General features: G+C 36.7%; 1 protein-coding gene across 1 annotated transcript in view; it reads right to left on the reverse strand.

The window, feature by feature from the left end:
- Nucleotides 1–24,449, reverse strand: part of LOC124587131 (collagen alpha chain CG42342) — a 610,604-nt gene that overhangs the window by 240,478 nt on the left and 345,677 nt on the right. Inside the window, exons 15-16 of the mRNA XM_047131431.1 lie at nt 19,323–19,358; nt 7,303–7,407 (exon numbers count right to left, since the gene is read on the reverse strand). Of these exons, the coding sequence (XP_046987387.1) occupies nt 7,303–7,407; nt 19,323–19,358 (141 nt within the window). The remainder of the gene's footprint in view (nt 1–7,302; nt 7,408–19,322; nt 19,359–24,449) is intronic.

The raw sequence follows: 24,449 nt of genomic DNA on the forward strand, positions 1-24,449 counted from the left end.
CTGATTTCTGTACTAATTGTAAATAGCCATTCTCTCCCTGTATTTGACCCCTGCAACCTTCAGAATTTGAGAGTATTCCATTCAACAAATGACTCAAAAATGAGATCAGCAGGAAGCGCAAAATGGCTAAGCAGGGATGGCTAGAGGACAAATGTAAGGATGTAGAGGCTTATCTCACTAGGGGTCAGATAGATACTGCCTACAGGAAAATTAAAGAGACTTTTGGAGAAAAGAGAGCCATTTGTATGAATATCAAGATCTCAGATGGAAACCCAGTTCTAAGCAAAGAAGGGAAAGCAGAAAGGTGGAAGGAGTATATAGAGGGTCTATACAAGGGCGATGTACTTGAGGACAATATTATGGAAATGGAAGAGGATGTAGATGAAGATGAAATGGGAGAGATGATACTGCATGAACAGTTTGATAGAGCACTGAAAGACCTAAGTCGAAACAAGGTCTCAAGAGTGGACAAAATTCCCTTAGAACTACTGATAGCCTTGGGAGAGCCAGCCCTGACAAAACTCTACCATCTGATGAGCAAGATGTATCAGACAGGTGAAATACCCTCAGACTTCATGAAGAATGTAATAATTCCAATCCCAAAGAAAGCAGGTGTTGACAGTTGTGAAAATTACTGAACTATCAGTTTAATAAGTCACGGCTACTAAAGACTAACTAGAATTCTTTACAGATGAAGGGAAAAACTGGTAGAAGCCAACCTTGAGGAAGATCAGTTTGGATTCCAAAGAAATGTTGGAACAAATGAGGCAATACTGGCCCTACAACTTATCTTAGAAAATAGATTAAGGAAAGGCAAACCTACATTTCTAGCATTTGTAGATTTAGAGAAAGCTTTTGACAATGTTGACTGGAATACTCTCTTTCAAATTCTGAAGGTGGCAGGGGTAAAATACAGGGAGCGAAAGGCTATTTACAATTTGTACAGAAATCAGATGGCAGTTGTAAGAGTCGAGGGGCATGAAAGGGAAGGAGTGGTTGGGAAGGGAGTGAGACAGGATTGTAGCCTATCCCCCATGTTATCAGTCTGCATATTGAGCAAGCAGTAACGCAAACAAAAGAAAAATTTAGATATGAATTAAAATCCATGGAGAAGAAATAAAAACTTTGAGGTTTGCTGATGACACTGTAATTCTGTCAGAGACAGCAAAGGACCTGGAAGAGCTGCTGAACAGAATGGACAGTGTCTTAAAAGGTGGATATAAGATGAACATCAAGAAAAGCAAGATTAGGATAATGGAATGCAGTCGAATTAAATTGGACGATCCTGAGGGAATTAGATTAGGAAATGAGACACTTAAAGCAGTAGATGAGTTTTGCTATTTGGGGAGCAAAGTAAATTATAATGGTAGAAGTAGAGATGATATAAATGTAGAGTGGCAATGGCAAGGAAAGCGTTTCTGAGGAAGATAAATTTGTTAAAATCGGGTATAGATTTAAGAGTCAGGACAGTCTGGTATCATAACTTCTAATTGGTAATCCATTCACAACATTCTATTCCTCTGGCATATCAAACAGGGGACAACTCAATGGCACTGTGGCCATGGCTTGAGGCAAATGCTACTCCACTTTTCCAATTAAAGTAAGTGTTCAAAAGTAGTACTGCCAACATAAATAACGTTAGTGATCTGCATTTCAAATAACTGTACACAAGACAGAGGCATATGAGCAAGGATGTCAGTTCTGATGCGGTTGACCATGTTGTCACAGCCTGTTGAGACTTGCTAGTACAGCATATCTTTTAAATATCCAGGCAGAAAAAAATCTGGTGACATCAAATCTGACAACCTAGCAGGTCAAGTAATAGGGCCACCTCCTCTAACCCACTGGCCAGTGTAAACATAGTCCAATACTGCCTGAGCTTCAATTGCATAATGGGCTGGGCAGCCATCATGTTGAAAACACATATGTTGTTGAACACCCAGGGCAATATTTTGCAATAGTACCAGTAGTTCCTATTCCAAAAACATTCAATATTTGCATCCATTCAATGTGCCATTGATCAAACCCCATAACCATACGTTAACCAACCAAGGATGTTGATGGTCAACTCGCCGTAACCAGTAGGGATTATCTACAATCCAGTACCACGTGTTATGCCGGTTAATGCTACCTTGGTTTGTGAATGTAGACTCATCAGAAAGTAGTACCTTGTCAAAGAATGTGGGGGTCGTTGCATTTGTTGATGTGCCCATTCACAAAACACTACCCAATTATGGAAATCAGCATCAAGAAGTTCTTGATGCAGTGACACGAAGTATGGATGATACTTATGACGATGCAGTATTGTGACAATATTAACTATGGACATACTGGAATCATGGTGTAATTGTTAGATGCTGCCATTATTACAGCTATTTCTTTAACTTTTCTTGTAACACATTTCTTTTGTTTCCTTTTTTCAATCTACAGGCTGCCATCAGAGATAAAAGTGTTCACAGCCTTCTAAAAGATAGTTCAAGAGTGAGCTTTCTCTGGAAAATACTCAGCAAACACAGCAACAGCAGTCTCAGCATTTCTCCTACATTCTCCATAAATTGCGATCATTTCAATTTTTTCTTCTTTTGTTGTAATATTCATCATCCACTTGCACGTCTATTCTGCAAATTATAGGCAGGTCTGCAGGCAATAAACACTGCACAAGTAATGTAATCTTTAGAGCCATTATCTGTTGAATGTCTGCACAATACATGAGATTCAGTCACAGTGTACTGCCTGTTATGATATGTCGTAGTTTGCTAGATGGCGGTGGTGGTGGCTTGTCAAATAGTCCCCTGTTTGACATGTCCAGCAATACAATGTTGCAAATGGGGTTTCCAATTAGAAGTTATGAAATACTGGCCTGTTCTACCCTCACAGCATGGAGGTGGGGTCCCACGTGTCATTGGATTTTCAAGGACCATTGAGTAGCATGTCGTAAATTATGATTGTGTACCCATTGCTATTCCTCTGATTATAGCGCCATCTCTGGTGAAATGAAGAAAATGTTTCAGACAAAACATCTGTAGATTTTGCCACAGAGTCATAATCTGCAATAAAAAAACAAAGGTACCCACTGAAGATTTTAAAGTTGTCACCCCCCTCTCCCCCTCCCCCCCCCCCCCCCCCCGCCCCTCCCCCTCCACACACACACCATGCACCAGGTGCAATGGTATTGGAGATAAACTGGTAATTTACTGCTTATACTTTTAACAAATATTCCTAATATGTGGCTTTTTATTGTTTTTTTAATTCATATGGCTATTGTTTATGTGGTCTATGTTAGGATGGTGGTTTTAAAAAGTTATTTATTGATTTAGGTCCATTGGTTTAGTTTACTAAAAAGTCAGAATGGGTACAATTTAGCGACAATTTTGTGTGTGCTGTCATAATGTGCCATATGACTTCCAGAGTGGCATGATCTGTATCTGTCAATCCGAAACATTTCCAATGTTGATGCTATAGCACATTATAAGAAATACTGCAAAATATTAAAGACTGTAATACGGATGTCAAAGCAAATATATTACAAGGAAAAGATAGTCATATCAGATAACAAAATAAAGACAATATGGGATATAGTGAAGGAGGAGACCGGTAGAACCAGACATGAAGAGGAACAAATAGCATTAAGAGTAAATGATGCATTGGTGACAGATGTGTACAGTGTTGCAGAACTTTTTAACAAACATTTTATAACTGTTACTGAAAAGATGGGGTTGTCAGGTTCGGTAGATGCTGCTATGGATTACCTTAGACCAGACATTTCAAGTAACTTCCATAATATGAATTTGACCCTCACTACCCCAACAGAAATAATGTCCATCATAAAATCTTTAAAATCAAAAACATCTAGTGGGTATGATGAAATATCAACAAAGTTAATTAAAGAATGTGATTCTGAGCTAAGTAACATATTAAGCTATCTGTGTAACCAGTCGTTTATCAGTGGAATATTTCCCGAATGGCTGAAATATGCTGAAGTTAAGCCACTGTTTAAGAAGGGAGATAAAGAAATAGCATCAAATTTCCGTCCAATTTCACTGTTGCCAGCATTCTCAAAAATTTTCGAAAAAGTAATGTACAGTCGTCTTTATAACCATCTTATCTCAAATAACATACTGTCAAAGTCACAGTTTGGATTTCTAAAAGGTTCTGATATTGAGAAGGCTATCTACACTTACAGTGAAAATGTACTTAATTCATTAGACAAAAAATTGCAGGCAACTGGTATATTTTGTGATCTGTCAAAGGCATTTGACTGTGTAAATCACAATATCCTTTTAAGTAAACTAGAATATTATAGTGTAACAGGAAATGCTGCAAAATGGTTCAAATCTTATATCTCTGGCAGGAAACAAAGGGTGTTATTAGGAAAGAGACATGTATCAAGCTATCAGGCATCATCCAACTGGGAACTAATTACATGTGGGGTCCCACAAGGTTCCATTTTGGGGCCCTTACTTTTTCTTGTGTATATCAATGACCTTTCATCAGTAACATTACCAGATGCCAAGTTTGTTTTGTTTGCTGATGATACAAACATTGCAATAAATAGCAAATCAAGTGTAGTCTTAGAAAGATCAGCCAATAAAATATTTGTAGACATTAATCACTGGTTCCTAGCCAATTCTTTGTCACTAAACTTTGAAAAAACACACTACATGCAGTTCAGAACTTGTAAGGGGTGTCCCAAGAGTATATGTCTAACATATGATGACAAGAAGATAGAAGAAGTGGACGGTGTTAAATTCTTGGGATTACAGCTTGATAATAAATTCAACTGGGAGGAGCACACCACAGAACTGCTGAAGCGTCTTAACAAATCTCTGTTTGCAATGCGAATTTTGTCAGACATAGGGGATATAAAAATGAAAAAGCTGGCATACTATGCTTACTTTCATTCCATAATGTCATATGGGATTATTTTCTGGGGTAATTCATCAAGCCAAGCTAAAGTTTTCCGGGCACAAAAACGTGCAGTAAGAATTATATGTGGTGTGAACTCAAGAACATCCTGCAGAAGCCTGTTTAGGGAACTAGGGATACTAACTACAGCTTCCCAATATATTTATTCCTTAATGAAATTTGTCATTAAAAATATATCACTTTTTCAAACCAATAGCTCAATTCATGGAATCAATACTAGAAATAAGAATAATCTTCACAAGGATTTAAAGTCACTTAGTCTTGTACAAAAAGGTGTGCATTATTCAGGAACACACATTTTCAATAACTTGCCAGCAGCCATAAAAAGCTTAACAACCAATGAAATTCAGTTTAAGAGAAGCCTAAAGGATTTATTGGTGGCCAACTCCTTCTACTCCATTGATGAATTTCTGAGGAAAACCAACTGATTTGTATATAAGTACAACATATCTTCTGCACAATTTCAGTGCAGTAATGTGTTCACTGAAAATTTGTGTGTGTGTGTGTGTGTGTGTGTGTGTGTGTGTGTGTGTGTGTACGTATAATCTAACTTCTGCACCATTTCAGTGCAGTAATGTGTTCATTGTAAATAAGTATTACAGTAGTTGTATTACATGTTTCTTACCTTATAAATAAATAAAAAACTTTTTTATTTTAAATTCAGTGCAATAGTATTTGTAAAATGACTCTTAGTGTTCATTAAAAAATGACGATCATTCCACTTGGGACCTGTGGAATGGTACATTAGCTTATTTGTTTTAGTTTAAATATTTGTCATGTATTGTTGTTTTTCTGACATGTTCCACATCCTGGAGGACCTCCTCACTACGGATCAATTGGAATGAAAGTAAATCTAATCTAATCTAATCTAATGATAGGAGCTATGTCACTTACCTAATTCTTGTTACACCTGTTGGTTTGTAATTGGTTTACAGCAGGCAATATTATTTGTAATAATAGTGGATGTTTGGAATTAGCATGATGACAGTGGTTCTATTTTTAGAAGTTTTAGATATGCTGATAATGGGGATATTAGTTTGGAGCTTAGCCAAGAGGTGGCATACACATTGCACTCGCTTATGTGGTGGCAATACTGCCCACCCCCTGGCACTTTCACACTGGTGTGTGGCTGGTAAGTACTGATAAGCCAAAGTCTTTATAGAAAGGTACTACAGTGTACATGCTGATGACTGTAGGTGCAAAGATTATGTATTCTTTCTTTATCTGGTTCTAGTGCATGAAAGTCCAGCTATTTCACTCTTTGCAGGAACATGTTAGACACACTCTTAACTGTATATCATTAAAAGTAGTATAAATAAAATAGAAAGAAACATTCCACATGGGAAAAATATATTAAAAACAAAGATTCCATGACTTACCAAATGGGAAAGTGTGTCTATCTACCAGCGCTTTCCCGTTTGGTAAGTAATGGAATCTTTGTTTTTAATATATTATAAGTAGTATTGTGGTTCATGTGGTGTAGAGTCATTAATAGTTGATCTTTTGATTTTATTTGCAGCAGTCACACTTTTTATAAATGGGGTTTAATGTGTTTTTATGTAGGCTGCCCTGCTTTTGGAGAGGTTTTCTGTCTGGCCTAGGAATGTATGAGACGAATTTTCTGCTTACATGCCACTAACCACAGAATCTGTATATTAACGTCTATTAGTTGGACATTCTGTATCTATAAGTTGTATTTTTTAAAATATCATTGCAAGTTCTGCATTCTTTTTAAGAATTTGACATTTTGCGGTTGTCACAATTTAGTTATAATTTTTCAGATGAACCTGAAGATGGGATTGCTGTCCTGAAACTTGCTTGTGCTTTCATTTTTGGAAAATAATATTTATTCAGACATTTCAATAACAACTGGTATTTACACCAGCCGTGGATGTCGCATCAAGAGAAATGTGTGACAATAGTGGAGGTTTGGTAGAATGGGTGATTGGGTAATTTACATTTCACATCCTATGGATATATATTCTGAAACTTTTTGAGGGCACAAAGGCACATGTAAGTCTTCTTGCACAAGGTGACACTATTCTCTGCCCAGCTAAAGTGCTCATCCAAAGTTACATCCAGATTCTTCAATGGCACTGGGAATCTGTCAAAAAGTATGGAGGGCAATTGTTAACAGAATTCCAGAATCCTGTACTTACTAATCTCTGATGGAATACTAAGATATATAAAGTCAAAAGGAAACTCACTGTTAGTTAGAAGTAGTATTTGTATGAATACTGGTCATATTGTCATAAATCCAGGGCAAATATTTTTCATCAGACAATGGATACAACATAATCATTTAATTATGCTGAAGCTATATTTAGGTTGATGAAAGAAACATCTGACATACATACAGACAGTGAAAGTACTTACAGGCTCTCCTTTTGTTCCATCCATTCCCCTATCCCCTTTGATCCCTGGGGGTCCTTGGAGACCTGGGCTGCCAGCTGGACCTGGAGGGCCTGGAGGACCAATTACCTGCAACAGTACAAATGTTATTCAAAGCTGGTGTCCTAGTTCCTGGTAAAGAATTTATTTTCCATAAGTAGGTTTCCCACCATTTAATACCTTTCTCATGACAATTTCCTTTCAGATTTAATACAACCCTATGTATGAAGCATTATGTATGCAATATTCATAAAATTACACAAAAATTTCTACTGTGGGTAGGGAAAGTGATAAATTTCATAACAATATCTTAATATGAATAACTCTACCAATTTCACAAGAATACTCCCTTTACCCCTAGGCAGTTTTTTATCCAAATTTTATTGGCCTGATGATTATTACTTTAATTTATTCTTAATTTCTTGAAACAATGGGTCACTGTGGCAGTGCAGTGAAAAATCTGTGGAGGTGGTTCAAGAAATTACTGTTTCAATAAATAAATAAATAAATAAAAACCCTCTATTTTTTATTGTTCAGAAACTAAAAGAAATCATGCATGAATTACTTACCAGTTAACTATGGGAAATACAATCTTTTGTTATTTATTGGTGCAGAAAACATACATGTGGTATAGGAATACATCATGTACACAAAATGCACAAAGCTTGATGTGGACAACCAGTTAACAGTTACTTAACAGCAACAGTATTCCACTCTGGATACGTTCCACACTCCTGTCTGTAGTGGGGCATTATTATTGGCTTCTCTGTGTACTTCCATCACTTCAATCTTCTCACATCAATCCTCAATCCAATCTCACTGACATTCTCGGCTAAGTCCATTATAGTTTCTGCTACCTCTTCCTCTGACTCCACTTTGGCTGCAATGTCATCTGCATATCTCAATGTCTGTGTCTTTGCATTTAGCTTCATCCCTTTGCCCTCTGTTTTCATTTCTTGAATAACTTTCTCGAGGACCAAAGGAGGATTCCTTTAACAGTTCCTCCTAATATTTTAGTTTGGCTCTCACCTCTGCTGCACACACCTTGACCAAGTTGACTAACTTTCTTTGTGTGCCATGCTTTTTCAGGATGTTGTAAATACTTAACCTGCGTATACTACTATAAGCCTTTGAGAGAACTATGAATGTTATCCGGATGCATAGGTTGGATTCACAGCAGTTCCCCAAGATTTGTCTCATGGTGAAAATTTGATCCACAGTTGATGTTTCTGCCTGAAAACTTGACTGATAGCTTAGACCAATGTCTTCAGCATAAGACTTCAGCTTATCAAGAATTATCCATGATAGTATTTTGTATGGAACAGTTAGCAGAGATATATCGCTATAACTGCTTCAGCTCCTTTTAGAGTTCTTTTCCTGCAGTGAAATAATTGTAACTGATTTCCTCTTTTCTCCATGCTTCACTTACAAGACTGTATATCTCTTTCTGAAGAGTTTCATCTACTGCCTTTAACATCTCTGCCATTATCCTAGCTTCTCCTGACATCTTATTATTCTCCAGTTTCTTAGTAGCTCTAACTACATCATACTGACTCATTTCAGTTTCTTCTTCCTCTACACCCTCTGCAATTATTCCTTTTGGGGAGATATTGTCAGGATCTACAGCATTCAACATCTTCCCAAAATATTCCCTATTCCTGTACAGACCCTTTTCCTGGCATTTTTCTGTTGTCAAATTTGTATTTGCCCTCTCTATTTCATTAACCATATTGGTCATCATTTTTCTCTGTGCTCAGAATCCTGTTTGTTCCTCATTTTATGTTCTTGAATGCTTCCTGTTTTTCTGCATGGTTTCTATTCTGCATTAAAGTCTCCCTTACTCTCTTCCTGGCTTTCACAGCTTGTTCACATGTATCACTGAACCATTTCTTCTTGGGTGTTGGATTTTTTCCACCCAGCATTTCTTTTGCTGCTTCAGTTATGGTGGTCTTTATATCTTCCACATTGATCAATAACATTTATTTCATCCCTGAGGTTTGATGCCAGGACTTTGGACTTGCTATACACTCTGATATTATACTGGTGACACAACTCTGGATCTTTATGCTTCTCAGCATCAAAATATCTCTTGACCATGTTGTTTCTCTATATTTTACAGTACAATTGTAGTTTTCCAATTACTAGCTAATGGTCAGTCCCTACAGCAGCACCTCTGTAAGATCTAATATCTAATACCTTGCACCTCTCATCTATAAGTACCCATCATCTACAAGCAAACAATCAATCTGATTGATAGTATTACCACCTGAGGTGTCCAGGTCCCTTTGTGTATCCATTTGGGGAGGCAAACTGTCGAGCTCACCACAAAGCTCTGAGTTAGTACAAAAATGATTAGGTATAGTTCACTGTCATCTGTTTTTGCATGTACTGCCTCCTTCCTAATTGTTGGTCCTACACAGGTCTTTCTATCTCACTTTGGCTCTGAAATCTCCCAAAATGACTTTAATATTTCTGGTACCAATGCTTTCACATTGTTTTTAATTCTTCATAAAATCTACTTTTCTCCTCCTTATCACTTGTTGGGGCATATGCATTAACAAGTGTTACATTTCCATACTTATTCCTTGTAATGAGACATGACATCCTCTGCTGACTGCACACTTCACTGTTCTATAGTCAAGCCTTCCATTCTCTTCATACCGTACATAAAAGATTAATGATTTATTCTCACATAAAATCCCTTCCCCACACAATCCATTTTCTTGTAATGCAGTGACACTGACTTTATATTCCTCCAATTTGGACACCACAATTTTGGTAGCTACTGGCCTATGTAGACTTCTAACATTTTATATGCTGACTTGTAAGCCAATTCATATAGTCATTTTTGTCTTACAGTGTCTCATCCTATTCTGAGTCACACTTACATGGTTTTTCATAAATTACTATGAGTATTATTTCAGTTTGTCAATGGAGAGGGCAAATTTTTTTCTCTTCTATCGTCAGTTGTAATTTAATACAATGAAAGAAGATGATATAGGAAATAAAAAATGTTTGAAAAAGTTGACACTGTTGGCTTACAATTTTTTATGCTTTAATTTCCATTTTTAAAAACTACTACTAAATATTTCCAGTTCTTTAAAAAACTCCTCTATATTAGTTGTGCCCTCTTTTGTGGGTGTATTTACTTTCATTTCGCTTCTGTCAATGAATATCACTCTGCTATCTGTATAATTTCAAATGGTTGTTTTTATGGCCTTGTGTGCATGCTCCTAGATATTCTGTGGCAGTGGCTCTTTCCAGTGATTTATATCTAACAGTGTAATCAAAGACATGACAAAGGTGATGGAGACAGGTGGTGACTGACACAGAGTGTCTCTAATCTAGACTACTCAGAGATACAGTCAATATGTATGAGTGCACAGATCTGTTTAGAAACACTGATGCTTGCCCCACTTTGGGAGGGTCTCTAATGTGATCAGAATGTTGGTGGTTAATCTGACTAGTTAGTAGTACCCTTAAGGTAAATCAGACTTAGCAGGAAAAATAAATTAGATGAAATAGAATGAAAGCTGGACAAGGGATATGGAAAAAAATGGATGTGATGAATATCAATTACAGACTAGAAACAAGAGGAGCTCTTGTAACCTCTGTGTTAGCACATGCTGAAAAAGACATTGCTGCTCTCACTGAAACCCAGTTATCAGATGAAGGTAAGATGGCTGAGGGCAGCAGATTCGTTCATCCTTTTGAAGGGGAAGGCAGGTGGAGAACATTGTAATCACAATGTTGGTTTTGCAGGAAAGACTAGTTCACTCAATGAACACTGCCTTCCTCCAATTGCTTTAAATGAACAGATCATGATCTTTCTCATCCCTATCTCTGAAAACTACTACATTACACTCAATCATCATGACAACACCTAATAAATATAACTCTAAGAAGCATTCTTATGAGCAGTTAAGCTCTGTTCTTTTGAAGTGGGCACAGTCAGGTGAACTAACATTACTTGCTGAAAACTTAATTTAGGACATATTATGAACCACACCATACTGACACAACCAAATAAAGAGTAGTGAACTGCACTGGCAACAGAGTCCACTTCTTGATATTTGTGTAGAGCATGAGCTTTTTATCACTATCATCCAGTTCTTTCTACTAAACTGCTGCAAATTTAAATGGAAGCATTTATGCTCTAAATACTGTCATCTTCTTGATTGTAGTGTTACTAGTCAATGTCTGATGAAAGAAATCATTATCATAAAGGGGGCCAGAAATACTGAAGATATCTGGACTGAAAAAAGGTCATCTCAAGTTCCTTGTCAATTACGAGCTTCATGCTCACTTCATAACAATGCTGATAGAATAATTAACATCTCAAAACTTCAAAATGAAACTGTGATCACTGAGTACCAGCTCAGTATTATATCAGCCAACTCTGCATCGAATTACCATGGAGGACAGCTGCAGTGGACTACTCTTGGAGAACTCATCATGGAATTAGTAGAAAAAACTTTTGGCTTCACTAAAGAAAAAAAGGAAAAAGAAGCAGAAACTGGTTTTATTAAGCCTATACAAAAATTTTAGCTATCATTAATGCCAAAAGACACCCTGCCTCTACTCAGAATTCATCCTTTTAACGGCTAGAATTGTGAGGGAAGACGAATCACCAGAATCTAGTCAGGCCTTGCTGGAGTGATAACACTGGCTCTCATCAGATCACCAAAGTTAAGCACTGTCATGCTGGGCCAGCACTTGGATGGTGAACTCAGCCCTTGTGAGGCAAACTAAGGAGCTACTTGATTGAGAGGTAGTGGCTCAGGTCTCATAAATTGACATATTGTCAGGAGATGGGTGTGCTGACCACACAACCCCTCCACATTCGAATCCAGTGACTCCTGTGGGCAGAGTTTAGTTTTTTAAGAGAGTTTTTCTGTAGAATACATTCCTGTAAACAATGACTGAGAAGTTTATAATTTGTATGTGCTGCATTATCAGTGACCTATATAATATTAGTGAGAAAGCGGTTGAATTGGCAAATGCAAGTTATTTGAGAAATTTAGGAATCCCTAAAGTTTCATGAACAAAAATCCTAGTGTTGTCTATGTATGTTGTGTAAAAGAATACACCACGGCTGATTCAATTAACAGATTTCAGAGGAACACCCTTCAATGTCCCATGGAGTTTGCATTCAGCTGAAGTGGAATTTGTTTAAAACAAAAACTAACTGTCTGTTTTATGTTAAAGATGGCAATTTTGAATTTCTTTAAAACAGAGGACAGAAACAACAATTGTGATGAAAGGCTTGCACAGGACACAACAGAGGAAGGATGAATGGAGAGATACCAAATGAAGACATTTCTGCTCTCTTGGAGAACTACACTCTGTAGATGCAAAGTGTCACACTGACCTCTAAAAATAGTTCTTCATACATTAAGTATGTATACTGAAGAAAGAGGACATCCTGAGGATGAAGCAGATATTCAGTTGGTCAAAGTGACATGACACATGCCAGTTCACCTTAGACAAACTGCTGGAGAAAGTTTCTGTTACAATACCCCATATGTATGTGGACTGCATAGTTTACTGCACAATTTGCACCAGAAAAACTGTTGTGTGTTTTTGTAGATAGTGTAATTTTTTTTAAATTGTGTGTGGTATTCTTCAAAGAGCAGAGACGAAGAAGCAGAAGGGAGAGAATCATAAAAGCAGCTGCCACAATAACAATGGATCCCATGGCCACATTACTGCCATTCACTCTCAGTCATCTATATCTCCAATAATACATGCTGTCACACTCATCATTCACAGCAAATTTAGATCAACAAATCTAATCAACCTACTTACTGGTTTGGGACTCAGCGACACTTATCAAGAAGTGCATCAGCTGGAGCAGCCAATTGTTTACCATACTACAGAGCATTCCCCAAGTGTTTTATCCTTTCAATGTGTATTCCACAATGCTGATTTCATTATACCCACTAGCAGTGGCTGGAATACTTTTCACACTATGAGAGGAATCAAATCCATCACCCCACCCTTACCTCGACAACATGAAGTGATCCACAGGCTTAAATTGGCTCCCTCTGCAACAGCAGTAGGTCATCTAGGTGTTGAAGAATGTTAGATATTTGAAAAATGGGCAAGCAATACATTATGGCAGATTACTGTTTAGTACTTCAACATGATCAGTCCCATTCCATATCTGTATTTCATGTAGTGTTAACACATTTTGTAAAAATAAGCATCCCTGGGCATGTCTGCACACTGCGCCACCACTGATGTATAACACATGCTGTGGAATGGTCAGTATATCTTCATGAAACACCATGTAGTTGCTCATTGTATTGAAGTGGGGTAGAGTGATTGGGGTCTCATCTGCTCACTTTCCACTTTGTGGACCTAGGAGGGAGCCTTGTGTGTTGATTGAACCAACTGGTAACAAATTTAGCAGCTCACCTCTGAACTGCTTCAATGTCTTCCCATAATCAAATGACGTGGACATCCCAAACATTCAGGTAGCACTCAAGAATGGGTTGCATTAGTGAACTGTATGTGGTCTCCTTCACAGATCAACCACACTTTCCGAAAATTCTCCCAATAAACTGAAGTCAAACATTCACCTTCCCTACTACCATCCTTATGAGCTTGTCATGTTTCATACTACTTTGCAGTGTTACACCTAGATATTTAATCAATATGACTGTGCCAAGCAGTACACTGTATGTTGTATTTGAACATTACAGGATTGATTTTCAGACTCGTCTGCATTAGCTCATATGTTTCTACATTTCCAACAAGCTGCTCTTCTTTACACAAATTAGAATTTTTTTCTAAGTCACCTTGTATCCTCCTACAGTCTCTCAAGATGACACCTTCCCATACACCACAGCACCATCAGCAAACAGCTGCATATTGCTTCTCATTCTATCCATCAAATTACTTACACATAGAGAGAATAAGAGTAGTCCTATCACACTTCCCTGAGACACTCCTGACAATACCCTTGTCTCTGATGATCACTAGCTGTTGAGGACAGTATACTGGGTTCTATTACTTAATAAGTCTTCCAGCCACTCACATATCTGGGAACCTATTCCATATGCCCATACCTTTGTAAACAGTCTGCAATGTGGCACTGTATCAAATGCTTTCCAGAAAACTAAGAATATGGAATCTGTCTGTTGCCCTTCATTCATGATTCACAGGATATCATGTGAGAGAAAGGCATGTTTTCTAAATCCATGCTGATTTGTGGACAGAAGTTCTTTCGTCTCACTGAATTTTATTATATTCTGAATGTGGACATGTTCAAGAATTCTGCAGCAAACCAATGTTAAGGATCCTGATCCGTAACTTTTTCAAGACAGTTCTTCTGCTCTTCTTCTGTATGGGAGTCATCTTTGCTTTCTTGCAATCACCTGGGATTTTGCACTATGTGAGAGTTTCACAACAGATGCAAGCTAAGTAAGGGGTCTATGTCATAGAGTAATCCCTGTAAAACAAAACTGGGAATCCATCTGTACCTGGCAACTTATTTGTTTTCAGCTCAATAAGTTGCTTTTCTATACCAGGGATGCCTATTACCTTGTCCACAATACAGGATTTTGTTATGATGGTGAAATGACGGCATGGTTCTATAATTCTCCTGAGTGAATGATTTCTTCAACGTGAGATTTAAAACTTCAGCTTTCCTTTTTCTTCTATTGTCACATCAAATTGGAGAAAGAGTGATGGGCTAGAAGCCTTCAACTTGCTTAGTGATTTTACATAGGATCAGAATTTTCTTGGGTTTTTCATAAACATCTTAAGCTAAGGTATGATGTTCACAGTTGTTGAATACTCCATGCATCAATCTTCTTACAGATGTGTGAATTTCTAGTAACTTTTGCCTGTCATTGTTCACGTGTTCTTTTTTGAACTGAGAGTGTAACAGTCTCCGCTTACTTAGCAATTTAAGAATTTTGCTATTAAATCATGTTCGATCTTTTCTGTCCTTAATCTTTTACTTGACACATACTTCTCCAAGGCACAATATACAATCCATTTAAACCTTGACCATAATTCCTCTACTTCTATCATATTGGAATTAAATGATGTCCATTTTTTTCATGCAGATTATCTTGGAGAAGGTCAATCTGCTTGAGGTGCCTCACTACATTTAGCTCAGATTATGTTCTAAGATTCTATAACAGGTGGATGTCAGTGACACTGGAAAACAAGAACTGATGATTAGGGTTTAACATTCCATCAATGACTAGGCCATTAGACAAAGAGGACAAACTTCCATTAGATAGTTATGGGAAACAAAGTTGGCAATAACCTTTCAAAGGTGCCAACCCAATATTTGCCTTAAGTGATGTAGCAAAATCATGGAAAACTGTATATGAAATCAGTGTCCTACCACCAGACCATCTCCCTCAGTAATAATTTTATGGATCACTTTTGCTTTCATGCTTGTAGTTGGGTGTGACATGTTCTTCCTTCCAACTACTGGGAATGGTTTCTTGTTCAAGGGATCTATGATACTGTATGGTTAAAAGAGGTGCTAACTCAGTTGCAAACTCTGTACAGAGAATCTGATAAGATTTTCATCAGGCCATGGTGTCTTGTTCTGTTTTAATAATTTCAGTTGTTTCTCAACACCACGGACACTAATAAATAAATCACTCATCTTTGAAGTGGTGCAAGAATGAAACTGGGGATGTACTCCTGGATTGTCTTTTGTAAGGGAACATTTAAAAATGGAGTTCCACATTTCTGTCTTTTCTTTCATTAACTTCAGTTTCAGTTCCTGTGTCATCCATGAGTGTCTGTGAACTAACTTTGTTGCCAAAGACAGCCTTTTCATATGACCAGACTTACTCTGTGTTTTGTGAGATATCAACATCATCAACAGGATTCCTTTCTAGCATGATCTTCAACAAAATTCAGCTGTGGTAGCCATTGAAGGCTTTGTATATTGCCTTACTGAAAGCCAAATGTATCTCATTTAGCATCTCCCTATCTTCAGCCCTATTCCTTGTTTTAATCCTATTGTACATTAGTTTGTCCGCAGCTTGTAGTCTCATGGTAGCGTTCTCGCTTCCCGAGCCCAGGGTCTCGGGTTCAATTCCCGGCGGAGTCAGGGATTTTCACCTGCCTCAAGATGACTTGGTGTTGTTGTGTTGTCTTTATCATCATCATTCATATCATTCATCCCCATTATGGTCAGAGGAAGGCAATGGCAAACCACCTCCACTAGGATCTTGCCTAGTACGGTGGTGCGGGTCTCCCGCATCATCCCCTACACTCTTTCACAGAGTATGAGACTTCATCATCACATTAGTTTATGTTTCTTGATAAGTCTCTTTACAGAGGGTCCCTCCCGTCAAAAACTGTTCTAAAAGGTACATAACTATTCAGTGCTTGGCTAACTATTTTCTGAACTTGGGCAACAGATGTTCTACATGCTCATGCTCAGAGCTATGCTTTCCGAGTTCTTCCATGACACATGACACACCTGCTGATTTATCTACTTCACATTGTGGGTTTCACTCTTGTAGAGGTGCCAATGACATGATATTTGTGTCAAATAACAACAAAAGAAATGCAGCGAACATCCATGACTCCTATTTGTAGTGTTATATGTTCTTTGAAAACCTTTGACATTACATCAACAGATGTTTTGTAGGTGATTTTAAGATACTTTAATTGTCCTCCACATATTGTAGTTCTCATCAAAGCTCACAACAGATGTTTGACTGCTGAGGTTCTGTATGAAAGTAACGTCTCAGAGGAAGTTTGAATCACAAATGAACGTAAACAAGGCTGTAGACGTCTATATACAGTTTTTGCCCTCAGCTTTGTGATCATACTTCATAACCCATCAACTACAGACAACAGCAGTATGAGAATTAGATACTAGTTTCATGATGTACATTTTAATAAAGCCACACTTCACCGAAGAAGATTCACTAAATTCACTCAGGCCCAACAACAGAGATGCCATTTGAGTGATTTGGTCTGACTGTGAACACTGAGAAAGCCAAGGTGCTTGCAGAACCTCTGCACTTCTATACACTATGATTAGGAACATCTGGAACAGATAGATCATGTGGAAGCATTCTAACAAAGAATTATACTCTCAAAAGGAATGTGGAAACATAATTTTCATTGGTCACATGGCGTCTCAATGCCTAACATTAGAACATTCTCACTGAAGATGTAAGTGTAGTCATCATATTAATGGAGAAGTAATAAGTAGTTTCTGCCTCAAGCCTGCTTTACAGGTGTGAAACTTGACCTCATTAGAATTTAAAGTGCTTTGACTTGCCGGACTTCAGAAAATTATGAAGACCAATTGGGTGAGCAAAGTAAAAAAAATTACAGTTCTCTTTAAAACAGGGATACATAGCATAGAAACAATAATATTTACTGACTTGCATTCAGGGATTGTCCATGTACAGCATATGAGTAATGACAAATTTACTCAATGAATCTTCTATGGGTGACTCAATGAGTTGAAATGTACACATTATTGGTCAAGTTCATGTTCACCCTAGCTACTTTACATTTGATGGCTATATTTATGGATAACTGAAGTATACAGCTATAAGTGCCAGGAAGACCACCACCTGCTTTAACTTCTAGAACAGATATTCAAATGTGCCATCCTTTCAATTTTCCAGGACTAATAGGTCAGATTTAATGATTATATTGAAACCACAAGATTGAAGGACCACTCAGAGAACTGTCTTTTTCAATGATAGTATAATAATACACTAAAAAATAAAGATTCATAGTCCATTATTGAGGTAGAAAATATTTTCTATGTTGAATTTTTATTATTTGCTGAAGCAGAATAAACATTTCTGTGGTAACTATCTAGCATTTTAGGACTGCATATCACACAATGCTGAATTTTCTATCAAATATTACCTAATGAAATCTGTGGGTCTAGCAGTAATAAGGTGCGATCAAGATATAATTCCATCAAGGTCAGTAATACTGTACTGTTTATCATTCTCAATATACCAATACAAAAACAAATTTGCATCAACCATTAGCCTGACAGTGTTTAGGCACATTTTGGTAGAATCAGCAGTGATTAGGATTAAATAAAAGCATATGCAATGCACAGAGAACATTAAATATGAAAATTCAGTGGAATTCAACAGCAAAATTAACAAATACTGATGAGCATTTGTCATACTGTTCAAATATCTACAGTAAAAACTGTTACAGGAAATAAAATAGCATAATCATGTATAACCTTAACAATGCCAAATGAAATCATATGAAACACAGAATAAATATTCGAAATTTTCCCTCCAGTTTATCTGCAAAAGACACTGCTTACAAATAACTTGTGTACTATATCTAGAGAAAGTTTATGAAAGCACATAATAGCTGGTGACAACATAAACCAGTAGGCTAAAGTGTTTATTGCTCAAAAGTATAAGAGACATGAAGGAATACATCAGCTCTTACTAAAGAAGCTGCTCAAAAATACCCAAAAACCACTCCACAAATGGAATATAAAATTACTTGGCAGTTTTCTACAAACCACTCACAAGCAGCATAATGTACAGGCTTAAGAAGTGTTGAATACCTTGATATATTACAAGCAGACATTTTTGAAGACATATCTATGATAAGAAGATTAGTAAAATATAACCAAAAGAGTTGATATAAAATTATTCTGCACCTTATACTTTAACTAGAATGGTACAAAAATTGAAATAGGGTAGTAATACACGTTGAATGATCGATCAAAAGCAATGTTCTCAAAATCAGAATAACAATGGCTACTAAAATAAAGTGGTACCATAACATAGAAGACGATTCTAAATGATTGCTGGGATTTCGCGACATTTTTAGAGGCAATGGAAGATTATTCTTACTGCAGTGATGACATATATGATTTACAACACTACATTGATTTCAATGTGTAATTTGATTTTTGGATATTTCAACAATCATTTAGAATTACCATACAAACATAAGCAAAACTAATCTACAATTTCTAGTTATCAATTATCCTGCTAAGTTCCTGAACTTACATATTCTGTTCCACTTCCTTCAAACGTTCCATCACCCTGAAACAGATTTTCTTTCTCAATATTTTTTCAAAACTGAATTGATATCATTTATTGAGTTTTCAAAATTATAACATTCTTGTTTTGTAAAACTAACTATAAATAAACATTATACACAAGACCATGCAATATTTGTATTACAATTTCCATGCATTTACAGAACCACTCTTCTGACATGTATGAAAGTAATGAAATATGGTAGTCAATCTATGTCAAATAATCAAAGTAATATTCTGCCAGCATGAGGAGAAAATAAAACATGGTATCAGGAGAATTGCGATGCTCCAAACAATTAAGTACTGATTTTGTGTTAATATTTTACTCCCTGTCGGACAGTATGTAACAAGACACATTTCGAAAGTCAAAGTTATGAAAGGTAGCTGAACAAAATTAATTCTTATATAGTGAAACACAAATGTACTTTGCACTCTAACATATCACTTCTCCTGTGATAGCCTTATTAACTAAATCTCTTGATCACTGATAGTAATGTCATGTTACAGCAGTTAAAAATTTGACTCTGTCAACCTTTGTATGGTCAAATATCACAGTTTTGTGCATGAATGAAAATTAACATAAGCTAAAATCATTGTAGGCTATCAAGTATTACTTATAAGTAGAGATGTATGATTATATATATCACCTAAAAGATTTAGGATTTCTTGGGCATTAATAGTGATAGTATAGTAGAAATCAAAACTACCTGAAATGATTTTGGAGTGAAAATGTACAGAAAATGATATTATTGACAACACGAGGAGACAAAAGAACAAAAATAATTATGAATAGAGAGAATTTGGGCTGTGCGTGATTGTAACTAACTATAAAGAATGATAGAAAGCAATTAAGGTGCAGTACTGATACTAATTTGAGAACAGAATGAGAAACATTGGTATTCTGTAAGAGAAGGAGGATTTTAGGCAGCAGCATGGAAATATGATGTAGGAAGAGATGGATTAAGTGTTTTGTGTATAGTGACCTGTCCAATGCCATAACTTGGACCATAAAGAGGGAACACAGGTAGTTGTTAGAGACTTTTGAAATACTAACATGGTGGAGAATGTAAAAAATAAAATGGATAGTGTAGTTTATTAATATTGATGGTACATCGATATCTTTCCTGCATGAACAGTGTCAGGTACTTATTTATTAATTTTTATTTCAACATATTTATGTTAACTCTGTTTCAAAATACCAACTTTTTCTTAAATATTTTGTTTCACTTCGAACTTATGATATCGTGACAGTGTGGCATCATACTTCTCTGTTTACAGTTGCCACGACGGATTAGTCAACAACCAGTGACTGTAAGTAGATGGGATCTGTACTGTCAAGAGCATTATTGGGTTTTATTGTAATACAGAAATAAAGAACCTGTAATTGAGTTATCTAATTAATGTACTTAAAATGGGTAATCTCCATTAAGTGTTGGTTTATGGAGGATATGCTTCGCTCACACTATTAATATTTGTATTCAGAGGAATTATCTATCCAAGAAATAATTAAGATACACTGATTTATTCAAAATAAATAATGGAAGTCAAGATTTTTATTTAAAAAAAATAAACAGTTTGCCTCTCTGAAAAAGAAATTATCATAGAAATTATAGTAACACTACAATATATGAAACAAAATATTATTAATCAATCTCATCAAACTTTTAATAATCGTTGGATGCTACTCACCCCCAATTTAATACTTATGAAGTTTTGTTCTGCATGTGAAAATAATTAATCTTGAAACAGTATAGCATTCTCTACTCAGAATTGTCAGCCAAGCCAGCCTAGGAGGGTAGTTTGAAAAGTTTGTGGAATTACCATCAGATGTAATAGAGAAGAACAATGAAGTTTCCTTGTAATAGTACATCATCCTTTATGAGTACAAATGTGATGCATCAGTGTTCTGAGTACAGGTCTATGATGTGGAGGTTTCTCTGATTTTGTTCACGTATAGTGATTTGAGAAGATGGAAAAAAACAAGAGTTAATCAGTGATAAAGTACTTTGTAAAGAAAGGCATCAAAGCAAAAGAAATTTGTTCTGATTTTCAGAACACATTGGGGGTGACACTGTTCCTTTGTATTCAACTGTTGCCAAGTGGAAAAATGAGTTTAAATTTGGTTGTAATGACTGATTCATGTAGTGGTTGCATATGCAAAGGGAAGAGTACTCACTGGCCACACACGTCTGTTGGAAACAATGAATGTATCCGAGATGCTTTGACACAGAGCACTCAGAAGGCCACAGGATAGACAGGCTATGAACTTCAACTTCCTCAAACGCATTTTGTAATTACTCCTGCATATGAAGCCTTACAAGTTTCAGTTACCGCAGTAGTTGCTTCCCAGCTACCATAACAGACGGTATGAATTTTACATTTCAATTCTCCAAGATATGGCAGGTGCACTTTTTGATGACTCATCTTACTGGGTGAATTGACATTTCATCTATCGGGTAAGTAAATCACCATAATGTAAAGATTTGAGGTTCACAAAATCCTGGCAATATTGTTAAACATGAAAGAGACTCACCAAAACAATGTGTTTTGTGTCATTTCTGTTCACAAAGTTTATGAACCTTTCTTTTTTGTGGAATAAATTGTGAGAGGAATATCATATCTGGACATGCTGCAAAACTGGTTGTTCGCTCAGCTTCATTATGTATATCCACATATCCACACACACACACACACACACACACACACACACACACACACACACAGAAGACAGAGTATTTGTCCCACTTATTTGTCCTTCTTATGGCAACTACTCTTCAAGAACTGAGAAATGAAATTATTAAAGCTGTCAATTCAATAAATGGGGACCTGATGTTTCATCTGTGATTACGCTTTAATTAAAAGAAGATAGATACACTCTTGTCTTTCAGAAAGTGTGAGCTACTTCCATTGGAACATTCATGAATACCTGACTGCTGGTCTATATCTACATCCACATGGTTACTCCTCAATTCACACTTAAGTGCCTAGCAGAGGGTTCATCTAATCATTTTCATACTACTTCTCTACCATTCCACTCTTGAATGGCGTTTTGGAAAAAGGAACACCTAAATCTTTCCATTCAAGCTGTGATTTTGCTTATTTCTCCCTACATAGGTGGGTGTCAACAAAATATTTTTGCATTCGGAGGAGAAAGTTGGTGATTGAAATTTCATAAATAGATCTCGCTGCAAAGAAAACCGCCTTTGTTTCAATGACTGCTACCCCAACTTGCGTATCTTACCAGTAACACTCTCACCCCTATTGTGCGATAACATGAAATGAGCTGCCCTTCTTTGCACTTTTTCGATGTCCTCCAACAATCCCACCTGGTATGGATCCCACTCCGCACGGCAATATTCCAGCAGAGGACAGACAAGTGTAATGTAGGCTGTCTCTTTAGTGGGTTTGTCGCATCTTCTAAGTGTTCTGCCAACAAAGCACAGTCTTTGTTTTGCCCTTCCCACAATATTATCTATGTGGTCTTTCCAATTTAAGTTGCTTGTAATTGTAATACCTAGGTATTTAGTTGAATTGACAGCCATTATATTTGTGTCATTTTTCGTATACCCAAAATTTATTGGATTTCTTTCAGTAGCCATGTGGATGATGCCACACTTTCTTTGTTAAGTGCCAATTGCCACTCTTCGCACCATACAGAAATTCTCTCTAGATCATTTTGTAATTGGAATCGATTGTCTGATGATTTTACTAGACAGTAAATTATAGCGTCATCTGCAAACAATCCAAGGGGGCTGCTCAGATTATCACCTAGATCATTTATGCAAATCAGGAACAGCAGAGGGCCTATGACACTACCTTGCAGAATGCCAGATATCACTTCTCTTCTGCTCCATGATTTACAGCCCATCATTATGAACTGTGACCTCTCTGAGAGGAAATCACGAATCAAGTCACACAACTAAGACAATACTCCATATGCACACAATTTGATTAATAGTTGCTTGTGAGGAACGGTATCAAAAACTTCCTGGAAATCTGGGAATATGGAATTGATCTGATATCCCTTGTTGATAGCACTAATTACTTCATGGGAATAAAGAGCTGGCTGTGTTGCACAAGAATGATATTTTCTGAATCTGTGTTGGTTATGTATCAACAAGTCATTTTCTTCAAGGTGATTCATAATGTTAGAGTACAGTATATGCTCCATAATCCTACTGCAAATTGAGGTCAGTGATATGGGTCTGTAATTCTATGGGTTACTCCTATTTCTTTTCTTGAATATTGGTGTGACCTATGCTACTTTCCAGTATTTAGGAACAGACCTTTCGTCAAATGAGCGGTTGTATGTGATAGCTAAGAAAGGCGCTATTGTGTCTGCATACTCTGAAAGGAAACTGATTGGTATACCATATGGTCCGGAAGACTTGCCTTTCTTAATTGATTTGAGTTGTTTCACAACACCTAAGACATCTACTTTTATGTCACTCATGCTAACAGCTGTTCTGGTTTCGAATTCTGGAATATTTACTTTGTCTTCCTTCATGAAGGAATTATGGAAAACTGTATTTAGTAACTCCACTTTAGTGCCACCATCATCAGTAACATTTCCATCGCTATCGCACAGTGACAGTATTGACTGGTTTTTGCCACTGGTGTACTTTACAAATGACCATGATCTCTTTGGGTTTTCTATCATATTTTGAGACAATGTTTCATTGTGAAACTTATTAAAAGCATCTCACATTCATGTCCACACTAAATTTCGAGCTTCTGTGAATATTAGTCAGTCTGGGGGGTTTTGTATTCTTCTGAATTTGGCATGCTTTTTTCGTTGTTTCTGCAACAGTGTTCTGACATGTTTTGTGTACCATGGTGGATGAGTCCCGTCTCTTATTAACTTATGTGGCATTAATCTATCTATTGCTGTTGATTTTGTATCTTTGAATTTGAGCCATATCTGGTCTACACTTACATAATTAGCTTGGAAGGAATGGAGACTCTCTTTTAGAAAGGCATCAAGCGAATTTTTATCTGCTGTTTTAAATAGATATATTTTGTGTGTATTTTTAGTGGTTTTGGTTGGTATGGTTTTGAGCCTCGCTACAATGACCTTGTGTTCACTAATCCCTGT

This window comes from Schistocerca americana, chromosome 1 (assembly GCF_021461395.2).
Source record: "Schistocerca americana isolate TAMUIC-IGC-003095 chromosome 1, iqSchAmer2.1, whole genome shotgun sequence".
In the NCBI taxonomy this organism is placed as follows: domain Eukaryota; kingdom Metazoa; phylum Arthropoda; class Insecta; order Orthoptera; family Acrididae; genus Schistocerca; species Schistocerca americana.